The sequence below is a fragment of the Copadichromis virginalis genome, linkage group LG8, assembly GCF_057382275.1.
Source record: "Copadichromis virginalis isolate Kocher_CV1m ecotype Utaka linkage group LG8, C_Virginalis_male_GT1.1, whole genome shotgun sequence".
Lineage (NCBI taxonomy): Eukaryota > Metazoa > Chordata > Actinopteri > Cichliformes > Cichlidae > Copadichromis > Copadichromis virginalis.
Genome location: NC_140625.1, coordinates 5128389 through 5147391, shown reverse-complemented (window position 1 = coordinate 5147391; position 19003 = coordinate 5128389). Strand labels below are relative to the sequence as shown.

General features: G+C 41.4%; 1 protein-coding gene across 1 annotated transcript; it reads left to right on the top strand.

Moving 5' to 3' along the window:
- The first annotated feature begins 282 nt into the window (after positions 1-282).
- Positions 283-17847, top strand: foxk2a (forkhead box K2a). Its single transcript, XM_085465462.1, has 9 exons — positions 283-778; positions 1867-2061; positions 2150-2291; positions 2606-2752; positions 10667-10860; positions 10972-11174; positions 11424-11681; positions 11760-11957; positions 15500-17847. Exons 1-9 carry the CDS (start codon positions 483-485, stop codon positions 15712-15714), a joined length of 1848 nt encoding a protein of 615 aa, XP_085321588.1. The 5' UTR covers positions 283-482; the 3' UTR covers positions 15715-17847.
- Positions 17848-19003: the final 1156 nt, after the last annotated feature.

The following is a 19003-nucleotide window of genomic DNA, read 5'->3' as shown; positions in this document are numbered from 1 at the left end:
GTTTATAAAATATAAATAAGGACGAACATTAGACATTTTTGGGACACAGCTTGTATGTACATTAGACTCCCCTCCTGCGCCGCATTTTCCATCTCTCCGTCCATCTGCGTGTCAGCCTGCGCCGCAACCGAGCCCTATTTTATACGGCTATTTTTATTATTGTTGTCATTGGTAAACGCCACGCTTGTGTCTATAAAACCTGCTTTCCCATTGGTTGAAAAGATTGTCTGTCACAGTACTTCCGTCCGTTTGGCCGTTTTTGATTGGTCGGTACGCCTTTTTTTTCCTCTTCATCACGGCGGTGGGTCGGAGCCGCTGTGTCCCCGGGCTGGCACGTTCCTAGCTAAATTCTCCACAGTATAAAATTGGGTTCCCCTCTATTTCACAACCCGTCCCCCTAAAAAAATTATTTGGTTCCCTGCAACTGTTTATATATTTTCGCTTAAGACAGATTTCTAAATCCCCTTCAGATATCTTAGAAGATGGCGGTGGTAAGCGGGATGTCAGGGTTGGCGGTAGCCCGGCTGGAGGGCCGAGAATTCGAGTATCTCATGAAGAAAAAGTCCGTGACCATCGGCCGGAACTCTTCGCAGGGCTCCGTGGACGTCAGCATGGGACACTCCAGCTTCATCTCCCGCCGGCACCTAGAAATATTTACCGCAGGAGAAGATGGCACCGGCACGGGGGAATTCTACCTCCGATGCCTTGGAAAAAACGGGGTGTTTGTTGATGGGGTGTTCCAGAGAAGAGGGGCTCCACCTTTACAGCTTCCGCGAATGTAAGATTGATATTCCCAGTTTGCTTAAAGTGCGGGGAAAATCGAGTTATTTCTGGAATCGTGTGTTGTTGTTTTGTTGTCCCGCTGCGGTGTTGCACGTGCTCTGACAAGCAACACTAAGCTGGTACGTGCAGCTCGTGTGTGTGTGTGTGTGACCAAAGGAAAAAATGGTCAACCGACACGCAGATATGCACGATAATGGCAGAGGTAACTACTGGAAGCGCACTGAACCCGACTCATAACCGCTGATTATTTATTGCTGGTTTATTCGGCTTGTGTTTAGCGAGCTGCTTACGTCAGTGAGACGTCAGATAGTCATAATTCAGCTAAGAGTCGGTGCGTCATGTGGATGCTAGTATTCTACTTCATTGTTGCATTTGTTTATATGTATCACGTGTTTTGGATATGCCTAATTACAGAGAGGCTTGGCACAGCCTAAAATTTGATAACGTTCATAGTGCTGGCTTGTACTAATAGCTATGTGTATGAAACATCAAAATGGCCGAATTATAGTAGAATTACGTTGGAATTTCACAAAGCGAAAAAATTCTTGTTTGGGGCTATAACCCTCAACAGCTGTCTCTCCCATGTCAGGAACACAGGCTAACTATTAAACTTGCGTGGGTGGTGTTTCTGACATAATACAGAACAGGCTACAGTATTTTCCCTCACAATAAAAGGCTGGTAAAGAGTTATTATACACTAGTTTTACTCATGATGCAGTGTTCCAGCGCCAGGTGCATAGTTAAAGTTGGCAAGTTAAGTACTTGCTTGACTTCATGTTCCCAACCTTTGCTCTGTCATTATTTGTCTCAGTGCTGCTCATGTGCTTACATTAAAAAAAATCTATGGGTATGAATGTAACCATGCACTGGAAGCTATTCATGTTAGACACGAGCTGTTATATAATGGAGGATGTCCCTATTTAAACAGTGTGAAACTGAATCACAGTAGTTGGACCTCCTTGGCCTGCTTGTCACCAGCTGGTCTGAGCAGTAACATTGTAATAAGCACTTGATTGACTGGCAGAATTATTTCACACATTTAAATAGTATAATAGTTTTTTGGTTCTTTTCTCCTTCTCTTAGGTGTTGTTTCCGCTTTCCCAGCACAAGTATAAAAATAACGTTCACAGCCCTGTCCAATGACAAGAAAGAGCCAAGGAACGTGCCAGAATCACCGATCAAGCCTGTCCAGCCCCAGATTTCCCCCCTGACCATCAACATTCCTGACAACATTGCACACCTCATGAGCCCGCTGCCTTCACCTACTGGAACCATCAGGTAGGACTGCTTAGTTGTATGTAAGCAGATTAGAAAACTGTGGCTTTTTTCCCATCTCAAATCAAGACATTTTAAATATCTTTCACAGTGCAGCAAATTCTTGCCCATCAAGTCCACGTGGGGCAGGACTGTCCAGCTACAGGACATCTCGCATTCTGACCTCCGATCTTATAGGAGACAGCTCCCAATCAGAAAACGACAAGGAGGCCTCAGGTGAAGACAGTCCAAAGGTGAGAGGAAATGCATAATGTGAACAGGGCAGGAAGGGGTGAGTGCTTACAGTTAGTCTATCTGCTTGATTTCGAAATGGATTCAGACTAAATGTCTGAGAAGAACCGTGCGTGATGAAGGCAGCAGACTTCAGAGAAGTCTCAGTGGATTTGAGGACTCTGAATATCACTGTTACTCATTGAAGTCTAAAAATTGCCCAATGTTTGCAGTAGCAGCATAGACTTTAGAGTACAAACCCTCTGTGTCAGTGTGCATATGTGTGCTTTTGACACACATTTCCTGTGTAATAAACTTCACTTTATGTCTCCTGCAGGATGACTCCAAACCTCCATATTCATATGCACAGCTAATAGTTCAAGCTATCACCATGGCTCCGGACAAACAGCTAACACTGAACGGAATATACACCCACATCACCAAGAACTACCCCTACTACAGAACAGCAGACAAAGGCTGGCAGGTCAGTTTGGTTATAATACTGATAATACTAGTAATAATGGTGTGCTTGCGATTGAATAGTAATACAGACTTGAGTTGGTAACAGTTTGTTTTTTTTTAATCTAATTATTGGCTGAAGAGCTTCATAAACTTATTTATTCACCATTCCAGCTAAACCACTGTAGTTCAGAATAGTTAGAAATGAAATACAAGGGTTTAAGTTAAAACAGAATACATTTATGTAATTGTGAGGTACAGATGGATAGTCTGTCCCCCACAGCATGACCCAGTGATGGAGGACCAGATGCAGTAGGGAAGCATCCCTGTTTGTCGTGGAGAGTGAGCCCCATTATTGAGCTTCCACATATCAGTCACTCAAGATTGCAATTATTTTCCTTTCTCAGCATTGGTAAGCGTGGGTAGTTTGCCTGACATTCAGTTAGGGTGTGCAAGTGCATGAGTGTTATACCAGATCTTATAGTTTGTTCACCAAGGAGCTACATGTTTTCACCAATGACTTTTGGCATTCTGATGATTAACCTGCATAGAATAAACAAAAAGCAGTTTTTGCTTAACCATCAAGCAAAACATTCTAAGCAACAAAATAACTGTATTGTTACTATACTTGGGCATCATAAAGTGAAATTGGAGCTGAGCTTTCATTTCAGCAGACATTTATTATTAGATTATTCACTGTTCACAGCTTCACCATGATGTCAGGATGTTTTTCTTCTAAACCATTTGAGTTCTGGATGAATCTCAGGAGGTCACTGTTGGAAATTGTGTGTGATAAATTAGGGCAGCTATTTTTCATTTGTTGAAATAAGAAGGAAATGGGGATGAAACACAGAGGGGAAACACACTTTCACACTTTGTCTTACTGTGTTCTCATTTAATTCGGAGGGTCTGCCATAAAGTCCACTTTTACCATGTGCTTTAGCTGTGGAGCACTTGACCCTATAGTATGAAGCGAGTTCAACATACCTAGGGTATCGTTCCTATCTGGAACCTACCCTTATCACCTGTGTAATCACATGAAAGATGGTCTTGGCAGCATGTAACCAATCTAAAGGGGGCATTTCACAGATCATATGACTATTATCCACAGATAATAGTCCCTATGAGTGCCACCTACTTCAGAGAGATTGTCAAATGCTGATTAAAAATCCATAACGAACATAGAAAATACACCGGTAAAATGCAACACTCCTGTAAAAAGGACACATGATTAATAATGGCAGAAAATCTGGCGATTTAGTGCACAGAGCAGGAAAATAAACATTTTAATTCCAGTTAATCATTTTATTGCTGTTTGTGCTCTGTGTTGCTGTTTCTTAATAATGTGACACCTGCACATTAGAGCTCTGAACTGTTAAACTGGATCCATTTACACAGTAAAGCTTACGGTCCCAAGTCTAATAAAAAAAATTTCACTTCAAACAGGTATTCTTAGTGTGCCTTCTAGTACCTGCAGTTTCAGTAGTGTTAGAGAGAATTAGGAGTGGATTAGAATAAAGTATAATAACATGTATACATTTTCTAAATCGTGAAAATAATACCCACATAGGGCTGGGCCATATTATACCGTTCACGGTAATACCGGTATAATGTTAGGCAACGATAGGAAAATGAAATATCGCGATAGAATGGGAGTAAAACGCGCACGCGCAGTGCCTTTGTTTTCATACGCACATGGCCGATTGTTGAGTGAAACAGATGAACCAGAATTGGTTTGTAAAAATGGTGCAACTTCAGTGATGTGGAACTGGTTTGGTGTTTGTCCGTCAGATACACAACAAAGCACATTTTTTTGCAGAACATGCAAGCGGCCGTTGTTATTGTCGTATTTGTCGGACTAAGATGCTCTTAAATCTGGGAGTAATCTGGGTCCTAAACTCTGTATGCTTCAGGTCAAACAACACTGCAGCATCACTGAGAGTTAAAAACTGTCTAAATTCTTTCATCTTTAATAAAACGATCAGCATTGCTGCTTTACCAGGTGTAACTATGAAGTTTAACTTCCAGGCATCCATGAAAACAAAAGTTATTACATTTAACGGAGTTAGAAGTTAACAGGAAGCTAGCGGAAGTTAGCTCGCTAGTTTCACTAGTTACCTAAGCATGATATTGCATGTTCTGACTGAGAGATTTCTGAAAAAAATCAAACGTACAGCTCTGCTATCACTTCCAACATAAATGAAGACAGGAAACTAAACAGCAGTGACGTTTGTAGGGTTACTGAAGTTGGGCTAGCTGGTATATAATGATGTGCTACGTGATCGCTAGTGACACAGCTATGTTAGCATAACATAAACAGTGAAGCTGGAGGACGAACACTAACACTTTTCTACTTATAAAAGTTAACGTGAAGGTTCTTCATGGTTAGAGACAAATGCAATCGCATGGCAGGATGCTGTAAACGGACCAAACTTCAGTCAGGAGAACAACTGAGATAATCCATCCACTATACGAGGTTAGTCATTAATATACTGCAACAACATGGGAATAGAGCAGCTGCCAGAGAATTCAACATTAATGAATCAATGGTACAGAAGTGGAGGAAGCAAGAAGAATGAGTTTAATAAAGTTTGATTTATCTGACTGCTTTGTTTCCTTTAATGTGCCTTATAATCCCGTGCACCTTATGGTCCGAAAAATGCGTACTGCACACTGCAGTTTAATGTTGCAAAGCACCTCTTTTTAACTTCAGTGGATATTATACATGGTTATGCTCAGGATATGTCAGCCCATTTCTACTGGAAATGCCTTTTGGTTAAACTTTCAGCAAGGAATTTGCATTTGCACTGTTACATTTTTATAAAGCTTTAATGTACATAAAAACCAGCTTCTTGTTTAAGTGAAAATAAATGGAAGGTTGTCTTTTTGCGCTAGTAATGTTGTGGAGTTGTATTTTGTCTCGCATCAATTATATCGTCAGTTATATCGTTATCGCAAATTTTCAAATATATATCGTGATAAATATTTTTGGCCATATCGCCCTGCTCTATACCCACATATCCATCACTACCTGATGCATAGCTGCCGCTTCATTCAGTGGTTTCACTAAGATCTAGCTTAACAAGCTGCATATACACAATATAGACATCTGAACTTCATTATTTTATTGTATTTGTGTTATTCTACCCCCATAATGTTTGTAAATGGAAAGGGCCATAGTTTTAATGTAATTATCTCGCAGGATCTGTTATTCTTATTTCCAGGTCCACAAAACATCTTATCTGGCTTCATCTTACTCTCTAGTATCTCCTCTGTCAAACCAACCCTCCGTCACTACATCCACGAATCTTCTCTGTGGTCTTCCTCTTTTCCTTCTGCCTGGCAGTTCCATTTTCAACATCCTTTGTCCAGTATATTCACTATCCCTCCTCTGCACATGCTAAATACAGCTCAGCCTTGTCTCTCCAGTTGTTTCCTCCAAACCACTCAACCTGAGCTGTCTGCCTGAAGTATTCATTTCTAATCTTGTCCATTCTGGTCATTCCCAGTGAAAATCTTAATATCTGCAGCTCTGCCACCTCCAACAATTCCTTGGTCTTTTTGTTAGTGTCTTCATCTGAAACCATACATCATAGTGGTTTTCACTTCCCTTTCACTTTTGCTGCTATCCTTCATTCACAAATCATACCTGATATTCCTTTTCATCCACCCCAGCATGCCTGCACTCTCCTTCACCTGTCTTCTGCATTGTCTGTTGCTTTGGATGGTTGATCAAAGGTATGAAACCCCTTTGTCTGCATTACCTCTGCTCTTTGCACGTTCACATTTCCACCTGTGTAGCTCATTCACATCCCTTCTAGTGACTTTTCACTACAGATAACAATGTCATCTGCAAACTATAGTCTCAATTGACTATAGTCAATTGAGACTCCTGCCTCCTTATCTGTTTATCGATTCTCATCTTCTGTCTATTACCATTGATAACAGGAAAGGGCTCAGAGCTAATCCCTGATGTTGTCCTCATACGTGTCTTGTACCACCCTGTATACTTTTCAGCCACCCCCAACTTCCTCATGTAGTACCACAGTTCCTCTCTTGAAACCCTATCATATGCTTTCTCTAGATCCACAAAGACACAATGTGACTTATTCTGGCGTTCTGTGTACTTCTCTATCAGCACTCTCAAAGCCAACCTTGCATCTGTAGTTTACTTTCTTAGCTTAAAGCTGTACTTCTGCTCACTCTTCGCACCTAGTTTCAGCATCTCTTTCCCATAGCTTTATGGTTCAGCTTTATCTCTCTGTAGTAGCACATCACAATCGGTACCAGTACACGTCTTCTCCATTGCTCGGGCAATCCTCTCTCTCCAGAATTGTGTTAAACGTCAGTCTGGTTGAAAAGTCAACTTCCCTCTCTCTTAGAGGGAAGTTGACTTGGCAGAGCTGCATACCTCCACAGGTATGCCATCTGGACCAACTGCTTTCCCACTCTTTGTCCTCTTTCTAACTGCCCTCACTTCCTCTTCACCGCTACACACTCTCTGATTCATTAACTTTGCTCGATCTGTCCTACTCTCTCTCATTTTCTACATTCATGAGCTCCACAAAGTACTCTCTACGTCTTCACTTGTTAATTACATTTACATCTCATTCCATTTGTATCCCTAATCATCCCAGTCTGCTGCACATCCTTTCCAGCTGTATCTCTCTGCCTAGCCAGTACTAGTCCTTTTGTCCTTCCTTAGTCTCCAGACTCACATACAAATAACAGAAGGCCTTTTGCTTTCTCTTACACCTAGCCTCCCAGTACACCGGTCTACTTTCTTCATCTAGTAGTTCTGTTTGATTCAGTTTCAAATATTTCTTGTTTTAGGGCCTCAGCAATGTGTACATTTTGAAAAGTGAAATGTATCCCTTTTTAAAATGTACACATTGCTGAGAATCCCAGCAAACCTTGTATAACTGTTGGGGAATGGAAGCAGTGTTCAATACAACCAATGACCTGATGCCCCAGGCGAAGTTAGATGGCCAGCTGTTAGCTCATTCAGGCCAGTGACGGTGTTTCCACTAATCACAGTTAGTAAGTGAACCTGTAAACTGGGTGAAGCAAACCCTGACTAATAAATGGTTTCTGTTTTGTTTTTGGTGTGTTGTTGGGGGGTGCAGAAATAAAGAGATGTTGCCGACTAATGTTGCGGGATGAGGATTTGTAAAATGTGCTTATGAGCATGTGTGTTATAAGATTTAGCCCAGATTTAGCATTGGTTTCCCTGACAACAAGGTTGAGAACATCAGTGAAGTTCAGGCTATCAGCAGTATAGTCAGTAGTGGTTTTTGATTCGGGCGACACAGGCGGTTGCCCGGGGCGGCATCACGGGCATCGGCAAAAAAAAAAAAAATTGCTCGTACTCATGCTGCCCTGATATCAGCCAGCGCATATTGGGAATGGCACAGGCACCGATCGGTTTTCTATCGCCCATTTGCTGGGAGTAAGGGTGCCCTTCGTTTGCGAGGTGCGCCTGCTGCTTGCGGCACAGGGAGGAGAGGGCGTGGCGGCGGGGGATTCTCTGGCTGGCTGGAGCAGCATCTAATAACCAACTCGCAAAATAAAAACAAAACACCTTGGGCGGCATGGTGCTAACCACCGTGCTGGTGGTTAGCACTGTTGCCGCACAGAAAGAAGGTCCTGAGTTCAATTCCACCATCAGGCCGGGGTCTTTCTGTGTGGAGTTTGCATGTTCTCCCCGTGTTTGCGTGGGTTCCCTCCGGGTACTCCGGCTCCACTGTCCAAAGACATGCAGCTTGTGGGGATAGGTTAATCGGATAATCCAAATTGCCACTAGGTGTGAATGTGCGAGTGAAAGTGAGTGCGAATGGTTGTCTGTCTCTGTGTGTTGGCCCTGCGACAGACTGGCGACCTGTCCAGGGTGTACCGCGCCTCTCACCCCATGACAGCTGGGATAGGCTCCAGCACCCCTGAAAAGGAGAAGCGGAAGCAAATGGATGGAAAAACAAAACAACAAACACGAAAACACCAGACATTATGATACAGACTTATAATTTGCACCGATGTTTTTTCGAAATTCTATTCTGGAAAAGTGAGCGCGAGAGCCCTCGGTGCGCCTGCTCGCTGCTGAAGTCAAAGTAAACTTTATTGTCACCTCCGCTACACACAGTCCAGTATGTAGAGACGAGACGACGAGGCTCCAGTTACAGCAGTGCAAGTAAACAAACAATAAATATAAGAACAGTAAGAAAATAAATATACGCTTTAGGACTCGGGGTAAAGGGATCAATAACAATTTAAAATTTATAATTTACGGTTTGATGATTTAAAGTCTCACACACAACCCGTCAAAAGGGGAGGGGGGCGGCTGCTTCCAAACAGAGCACATTTCATTCATAATGTTGTAAATTATGTATTCATGATTTGAATCCTGGGTTGTGTGAAATCCCAGAAATACACCTTAGACAAAGTGAATCTGTGAACTAAGGTGTAGGTCTGTTAGGTTATGCTGTGGTGATCCTCGGGTTGAGGGATGGGTGTTCATACTGGAGTGCAAAACTAAAACCAATGGAAGATGGACAAGAAAAGTTCAAAGCCATCTGGTGCTCAGTTTAGAAAAAAGAGAAGAGGAGGAGAAACGAGCGAAAGATGCAGGTAAGCAGATGTGTCATTGGATAATGGCAGGTCATCCTGAAACAATCAGAGTCAGAATACTTTATTAATCCCTAAGGAAATTATGTGGGTTACAGTTGCTCCAAAAAGAAATGGTAAAAATAGTAACAGACTAAACTCCAAACATTATGTTACAGATTTTAATATTAATTAGTCCTTGTCAATTGTTGATTTGTCCTGTTCTCATTGTATGACGAATTATGATGGCTGTTTGGTAGCCGTTTGCATACAATGCATACTCTCTCTCTCTTCGTGTGTGTGTGTGTGTGTGTGTGTGTGTGTGTGTGTGTGTGTGTGGTGAATTTCGACAACAGTTTTATGTTAATGTACAATCCTTAATATGTTTTGTGGGGGGGGCAGCAAAACAGGCTACGACCGCCACTGAGTGTAGTTCGTGGTTGAGCTCAGCCTTTCCTCTCTAAAACACATGTGACAAAGGGCAAAGAGGCTGTACTATAACGTCACTGAATTAAGACAAAGTGAAAATCAAGGCGATGTGAAAATAGTTCACATCAGATTTCTGTTAAACTAAACAAGCAATCTATGTTGCAAGCTAACAACAGCTGTCCTCAGTCTCCTGCACTGGTGAGAGCAGCAACATGCAGGGGTGCATTTAAAAGGGAGGCAACGGGTGTCATTCACCTAATTTAAATGTATTTTCACTGATGTTCAGTTCAATACAACACAGTACTCTTATACAAACAGTTACAAACGCGTGTCTTTTTATGTTGACGTGTCTTCCGCTGTTACCTGTCGTCTGCAGCATACTAGTGTGTTTTAATTAGCATTGAGAGCCAGATGCTGCAGCTTTTCTGCTCAGACGTTACAAGACAATGAACTAGGAGGAACAATGAAGCGCTCATACAGAGTATGGCTATGTCCTCAGTGTTAATGAACACGAGAGGCATGTTTGGGGGTTTTGTTGTATTGTGTTGTCTAAAGCTGAAAGTACACCTCTGATTTCTATTGTATGAAGATGCCCCAGTTGATTTAATACATGGATCTAATTTATGCTCTGAACTTTGACTGAGTGACTTTTTTTTTTCATTGACAGGATGCAGGATTTAACAGTAAAATGCTGATATTTACACACATGGGTGAGGTTTGACAAATGCGCCTCAAAGTGACTAAAAACTGTGTTACTGTCGCAATAAAATGGAAAATCTAATTGCAGTTTACACCAAGCTAAAATCATCCTGTACAACAACATGGGCGTGTTATGCATTATCAAACATGGATACCCCAACAAAATCTTCAGTTTAATTAAAGTTCTTAATTTTATTTAATTTTGATTCTGTAGAATTCAATTCGCCACAACCTGTCTCTGAACCGGTATTTCATCAAAGTGGCTCGGTCTCAGGAAGAACCAGGTAAAGGCTCATTCTGGAGGATCGACCCCGCCTCTGAAGGCAAGCTGATAGAACAAGCCTTCAGGAAGCGCAGGCCCAGGGGTGTGCCCTGCTTCAGGACCCCTGTGGGGCCATTGTCCTCCAGGTAAAGCATCTTGATGCTACGCATACATGACTGTAAAAAGTTTCCTGTACAGTTATATAGTGTGTTTTTTATGGCTGGGATGAAAACTGTACTTTACTTTTACTTTTTCAGGAGTGCTCCAGCTTCTCCAAGCCACACTGGGGCACTGTCAGCCCACTCTAGTGGGGTCCAGACCCCAGACAGCCTGTCCAGAGAGGGCTCCCCAGTCCCCATGGAGCCAGAGCCAACTCCACCACCAGCCCCAACCCAAGCCACAACAATCCAGCCCAAACTCGCCGTCATCCAAGAGGCCCGCTTTGCACAGAACTCCCCAGGTAAAACATTGGGTTTAGGTTTTTACCTTTTTATGAACCATATAACATCTAGTGTGTGCAGAGTGATCACATGTGGGCCTTAACAGATGCATTCACATTTTTCAGTTTTTCGTGACAAAAAAGACTGCAGTACCACCACCACCCCATATTAAACCCTTTTCTGTGACAGTGTACAGTGTTTGTGTGCTCCTGCACATCTTTATCTGAGTGAATGACATCTGCTTTAACCTTTATCACACCGTTTGACAGGCTCCCCTCTCAGCAATCAGCCAGTATTGATCGCTGTGCAGCGCCAGATGCCTCAAACGACCATGAAGCCTGTGACCTATGCCATGGCCACACCAGCCATTGTTACGACTACAGTTAGCTCTGCCCCTGTCATGCAGACTGTGCATGTTGTTCACCAGATCCCAGCTGTCACCATGGCAACTGTTGGTGGACAGCCTGCTTCTGCAGTGAGCAGCGAACCTCAGGAGAATGGAAGCGGAGAGCACAAGGAGATCAAAGGTGGTGCTCTTTTTGTTGTTGTTTTGGTTTGTTTTTGATTCTATGAGCATGTCTAATTTTTGATATTTTTGTGTGCAGTAAAAGTGGAGCCGGTCCCATCCATTACAGCCTCCTCCATAGGTGGAGTCAGTCGTATCATCCAGAGCTCTCAAGCTGCTCCTCTGACTACGGTTACCATCGTGCAACAAGCTCCGCTCGGTCAGCACCAACTCCCAATAAAGGCCATCACACAGAATGGGACCCATCTGGTCCCCATTAGTACTGCCGCTAGCACAGGTGAGTCGGACACACACACAGTCAAACCAGCACTTCATTAATAAAGGCCAGTTTTAAAAAACCTACAGCATGGTTGGTGGAAGTGAAGGTTTGAACTAGAAACCAGGTGAAAATAGGAATAAAGGCCTGCCTCTACCATTAGTCCTAAGTATCTGAGTGCTTCTTCCACCATTCCTTGTCATGTCTCCTGATGCTTCATATCTGAGACTGACTGGTAACTTATTCTTAACAAATAACCTGGTTGAGAGCAGGCTATGTTCAGAGCTTTGGTTTAAACAAATTCTTTTATGGTCAGCATGTGTCTGTGTTGGACAAACACATTTTATATGTGCAAGTTGTTAAGCTGTACCTCAAGCACAACTGTGCATTCACTGGAATTCATGTAATCAGTTTGTGATGATGAAAAGGTGTATATGTTGTTTATACTTGATGGTAATCTACCAGTAGGTCTCATTTTAAATTGCTGGAATTGCAGGTAGTAGGATACAGATTAGAAAATTGCTTAGTTGTATTTGGAGGCAATTTGTTACCAAGGATAGCTGTTCAATCAATTCAATTGATTTCTCTTTGATCTGCCACCAAACAAAAGCAGTTTTCCACACCTCTCCTTTATTGGGCTTTAGGAGAATAACCTTCATAACATTCACCTTCAGTTATTTTAAAAAGGTTATTTTATAGCTCTGTGCACCAAATCCACTTTTTCTTTCCAGGTAGTTTATAGGTTGTTGATGATGTTTATCATCATTTTATTATGCTGATCTGATACTGTCTGATTGGAATAAGACTCACTCACCTGGATCATTTGTTCGGAGAAGAATAATCACATGACAGTAATGCCTCTTTTTATGAGGGTGCATAGAGCCCAAAGCAAAAAGCCCAGCTTAACAGAGAAAGTTAATCACCATCATTAACACCTACCTAACAACTACTTCTGTAGTATGCCACTGAGATTTCAATCATCTCAGCCTGTACTGGAGAAACATGCATAGTAGAAACGATTGCAGCAATCCTCCCTGTAAAGTAAATGATCAGATTGAGTTTAGGTCTATATTGATACCAATGGTATACAAAGATCTCTGCTAATTATGGTGCTTGTAAGTAGAATTGGAGCACAAATTATTATATGAACATGCTGACTCAAAAACAACACAGATTCACACTTGTTCCATTTGAAGTAAATGATCTGAAGGCATGTTTGAGCACCTTGCTGTATATATTGCAATCGTAGTGATGTAAACCTTATGTAGCCAGAAGATGGAGATGCTATGTTGAGGATCTCCAAACATTGCCATATAACCTAGCTTCAATGATCTCTAGTGCACCTCAAAGACACGCATGTTGGGTTAATTGGTAACTCTACTGGGTTTTTGCAGGGATGGCATCATGATAGATTTGTCAACATGCTTCCTTGTACCCTGCCTGTCACCTCTCACTAGTTATTATGAAGCTGTAACAATACTTTTCAACGATATCACGGGAAGATTTTGAGACCATCCTGCATATAACAGTGAAAAAGTTAACTTTTTAAATTTTTCAACTAATTTTACCAGTTGTAAGTTTTAGTGAGTATTTAAGATTATTTGTTCATTTTACAAATGATTTCGATAACTGCATTACAGATCGCGAGGTGAAATATAGTTTAGAACCTATTAATAAAGAGACTACAACGAACAAGAGCTACCATCCAAAAAATGTAATTAATGGAAATCTAATTAATATAAATGGAGCATTATGGAATTAGTGGAAGTGGTTCTAATAAATAAAGAGCGCATTTACTGTGAAATAGGACATGAAACAATACACACATACAGGCTAATTATCATCATGGAGCTCTGCTCTCTGACATAGATGTAACTGTCTGTGAAGCTGGGTTTAAGAAATAAGGCTTAAAGTTTTATAAACATGTTTAGCGCCATGTTCTGTCAGCATGACGTCATGTGATTGTTTGGTTAGTTGCAGCTAATAGGCTTACATTAGTTTATGTTAGCTAACCAGTGACAGAATCAATTACTGGGAGTAAAATAACGACACTAAAACTAGAAATCAGTTTGAAGGGGTCACTTTTGTGCTGCCCTAGGCTGCAACAATGAGTTTTATGTTAAAGCCGAGAACATACTGCCCACTGTCTGTGTCTCTAGCAGTAAGTGGCTGTTGGCTGTCTGGCTAGCTGCGCTGAAATGGGGAAATCCAGCTGTTAGCTGTAATGTTCAGGTTTGTAAAGCACTTTAGTGTTTGTTAACAGTCTGATTGGCCCAGGAGAAGAGGCTGTTTGTGAGTCTGGAGGTGGGGGACCTCACTGACCTGAGTCCCTGACCAGAGGGCAACAGGTCAAACAGGTGGTGGTAGTAATGCTTTTCTTAAGACAGGAGGTGATGGCCTCCAGTGGTGGCAGAGGACAGCCAGTGATTTTTTTTTTTTGTTTTTGTTTTTTTTGGGGGGTGGTGTTAATTACCCGCTGCACAGCCTTCCTGTTCTCAATGGAGAGCTCTACTGAGGAGCGGTAGAAGGCCAGCAGCAGCTTCTGGTCCAGGTTGTCGTTCCTCGGGACACAGATGAAGTGCAGCTGCTGGTGGGCCTTCTTTAACAGGGTGATGATAAAGAAACCTGAAGGTGGAGACAGATTCCACCTGTTCTCTATTTATAGTGAGAGGGGAGTGGACCTGTCTGTGCCTCCTGAAGTCCATTATGAGTTCTTTTGTTTTAAGGACGTTCAGTGTCAGGTTGTTTTCTGAGCACCAGTGGGACAAGTTCTCTACCTTCACCCTGTACACTGTCTCATCTCCATCAGAGATGAGCTGAACCATAGTGTTGTCATTGGCATACTTGACAAGGGCTGTGGGGGAGGGGTGGCTTCAAACCGAGCAAAGAAGGTTTGAAGCTCAAAGAAGGTGTTGAGGTCCTGCGAGTTTGAGGCTCCTGTCAGGGGTTATTACTAAACTAAAGTGAAAGAGTGCTGCTACTGTGCTACAAGGATTCTGACAGTTTGCATAACTCTGGGGCGTTGATGAGCTGTTACTACTTGGGAAGTATTATTGTTATTATCATTATTATTAATAGCTCTGATCTTACCAGAGTACAAGGAACATTGGAAATTCATTCTTTGTCTTGGTCCTAGTTTGGATCATTTTCTCTCTGTGTAACTCTCTGAGCTTGACTCCTTCTAGAAGTGGTGATAAGAGTCGCCTTTCAGGAGCTTCTGCCATTGTTTGGTGATACCTTCCACATCAGTATCAGTGCTCCTTCTGCCTCGATCATGTCTTCTCATTTTGGGTTCTAGCCAGTGTGAATGCTACATGTATTATTTGTACCACCTTGTGGTAGGAATTGGTATTGCATTTTTATTGTAGTAAAGTACAGTGCAGGCCTGTATTAACCAGAGCTGATATCTCCTCAGCATAGATGTTTTGGATGTTAAGTCCAGCAGTTGTTTCTTCACATTCTTGATGGCTTCAGTTTGTTTTGGAAGTTCCTAAACTAATTTGAAATACAGGACTATAACACTCCATATTGAACCTTATTCATCTTCTCTTCTTTCCCACCAGCTGTTGCAAACCCTCTGCATCTCCTGGCAACTCACGCTTCAGCCTCAGCTTCCCTCCCCACTAAAAGGCAGAACGGAGAACTGCAAGACCAGCCTGAGACAAAGAGGGTGAAAATGGAGGAAGAGGAGAACGAAGCAGCGGCTGCCAACCGCAACAACGGCACCACGGACAGAGCGGGAGAAGGAGGGGTCAGTGAGCAGGTCGGCGACAAGTAGCCCGCCCGCTCCCAACGGCTCCCATCTGCATCCTGACCCCTGCTCTCCTGTACGCATTGAGCCACACATCTGACCTGGTGTCATTATCTTACTCCAAGGTGCCAAAAAGCGAAGGACTACAGAATGTGCAAACTCTTCTCGACCTCTCCTCCATGTATTTCCGACCACGAAACGTGATGCAAAAACTAAAAGACCAAACCTAAAAATGGAATTGAGAGAGTTACTGACGACTGTAAATGCCCAATGTTTGAGACCCAGATGGCGAGAGGAAGCACAGAAAGGAAAAAAGATTTGAAAATCCACATTAAAGGAAAAAAAGAGGCTTTTTTTTTTTTTTTTTTTTTTGTATTTTAGCAACAATGAGTCCCAAAACTCACCCAAAGAAGACAAGGAGTCTTATCCTGGTAGCATTACAGACAAGCGCTTAACTGTGTGTCAGATAGAAACAGCAAACAAGTGATCTCACCAGTAGTGTATTCCACAAGGGGAAGTGTGTGTGTGTACGTGTGGACATTCCCATCTTCGGCAGCTAGCCTCCATGTCGACCTAGCTAACCCAGTTGTGAGTAGATATGCAGTATTCTGTTGTACAAGTGTATCTTTGGATATTTTGAGTCTTTCTCCATTTCCCGAGGCACAGATACTATCTAGTAATAAGATAACTAAAGCTATAAGTGGCGTCATTACAACATTATTTTTCTTTTTGTTTGTTTGTTTTTTTTAATAATTTATTTTTTTTAATATTGCTGTTTTTGTATGTGGGCTCTGTTCGGTGAAATGAATGTAGTCTCCAATTTTTTTTTCCTTTTATTGAAAACACTATGGAGTTAATGCCTGTTTTTCTGCTCATTCATGCAAATTAAATTCCTTTAATCACTGTACATCTACAGAATTTTCATATTTTACAAATAGCCTAAGAGTTAAAAATATATTCCCATGTGTATTTGACCGTATGCTTCATTGAGCTTGCATGTTATGGTTCTAGAAACAATGTACCTGAGCAGATTATCCGACTATGGAACTGAAGAAAATTTTGACTGGATCTACACTGATTCTGACCAGTGCTGCACTTAACCTCTAGTTCTTTCTTCTTTTTTCTTTTTTTTTTTAATTGCATTTTTTAATTTGTATATTTCTAGTTTTCCTTTGTTTTGTTTTCCTGTCATTATTGGCTGTTTTTTTGTTACCTTTGTGTTGAAGTTGGCAGTCTGTTGGCTGGATTCTTTTACTCCTTTCAGGCTACTAAAAAAAGTCTATTCAGATTGTATTCTATGTTACACAAAGAAAAGCAAGTGATAGGTGTTTGTTCTGCTTCAGTGGAAAAATGCTTCTTTTTTTTTCTTTTCTTTTTTTTTATAAATTTATTTAAAACACAATCTCCTAGTTTGTATTTCTTTGAGTAAACGCCTTTTCTGCTGGGCAAATGATGCAAACTCACAGTCTCAGTTTTTTAAAATTTTTGATGGAACGATGGGGACATCTGGGGTGGAGGTGAGGCATGTTAAGTTTTGTTAAAGGCTTCAGAAAGCATTCCTCACATTAAATTGTCCAAGGAAGGCAGTGGAAATGTCCTTTTACAGTTTTCCTAAAGGAACAAACACACTGGCTCACACATTTCCAGTCTGAATGTGACATTTATGTTTATGAAAAGGTGTACAGGTATACTGGATCACCTGTAGAAACCCTTAAATTTACAGTTGGTTGAACTGTAAAGATATTTTAAGAAAATTCCAATCAGTCAACCATAGCATTCAAATTTAGGACATTCTCTTAATTATGAATTGGATGCATTGAAATGTGATTAAAAGGAAGTTTAACAAAGTCACAGGTACAGTTGTTTCTGGTGTATTGATCAAGCGTAGGAGGGCTTGTTTTGGTAGCGCTTAGAGCTTTACACAGCAAGTGCAGTTTATGCATTTTTGACTGAATATGAAGGATGGACATGCCCGTTCTGATGTAATGCATTGGTATTTACTTTGAAGACTACAGTTTAATATTTTAGCCAGATCTATATTTTCTGGAGCCAAAAGTGACCATATATGGCTAAGAAAGTGGGGGCATTCACTGCAGTTGAGCCAGGACCATAGCAGCGGTTGCTACTATGATAGCTCTCAGTGAAAAGCAGTGAACTCAACTGAACGACACAAATATTTATTTGGAACTATTGTTTTTGTTTTGACAAATGCATTATCAATAAAACATCTTAGTTGAAATGAAACACTGAAGACTTCCCTGTTTTTAGGGGTAACCGTGCCAATCAGCATGCAGCAACACACACTTGATGCCAACTGTAAATGATTACTTCATGTGTAGTTAAAGCTTCCATTTGTTTATGAGAAACATGGCTGCAGTAGCTTTAGCAGGACATAACTGTAAGAAGTTATTGCTCCAGAAGTGAAATAAAAAATGGCAGATTCAGTGGTGTAGCTCCAGGTCATGTTGCCAGGCAATTTAAATACTTAACTTTATCATACTATAGGGATTAGTTTGACACAAAGTTGCCTTTGTAGTGCAACCTCTGCTCTGGCCATTATTCAAAGCTTCAAGTTACACAATTTTTAAAATGTATCCATACTTCTATGACTTTCCAATTCGCACATTTTTTAGTAAATTTTGTGCCCAAAATGCTGATCTTGTTACCAAATGTATCCTTAAAATATTAGTTAGCTGCAGGGCCAGTGCTGATGTGATTAAAAACAGCAGTAAGACAGTCAACAGTTACACAGATTCAGTGTGTTACATGTGGTTTCCACGTCACAGTAGGCATGAAACAGCACATTATTATAACTGAAAAATTTTAAAAATTTTATTCACAAATTTAAATGCAGGTTTTACAATCATTCTGCGTGTGTAAGAAGCAGGTTGGCTTTTCAGTTTGTGCAGCATCCCTCCTGTAGTCAGTACCCGCCAAGTCCCGTGTATATTCAGCGTTACACCTACAAAAGTACAATGCGACCCAAAAAGTGACACACGTGATGTAAATTTTGCAATGAATCAACAAAATGTTGTCAAGCAGCTGACAAATGGAGAGAGAGGGGGGAAAACAGCACCCATTAACAGCGTGGCTTATACAAGTTCAACCGAGTTGGATCCACACTGAGATGTCCCATTTATGAATGAATGAAAGATGGCGCCGGTGAGGTCGGCTGCCGTCACGACTGCTCCGACCACTTTTTCTTTATCTTTGTTTTTTAAGTTAGTTTTCAGCGTTTCTAAATCGGCAAAATCATCACCATTGGGTACATTAGGTATGACAGTGACACTCTTGTTTCTATTGGTATACAATGTAC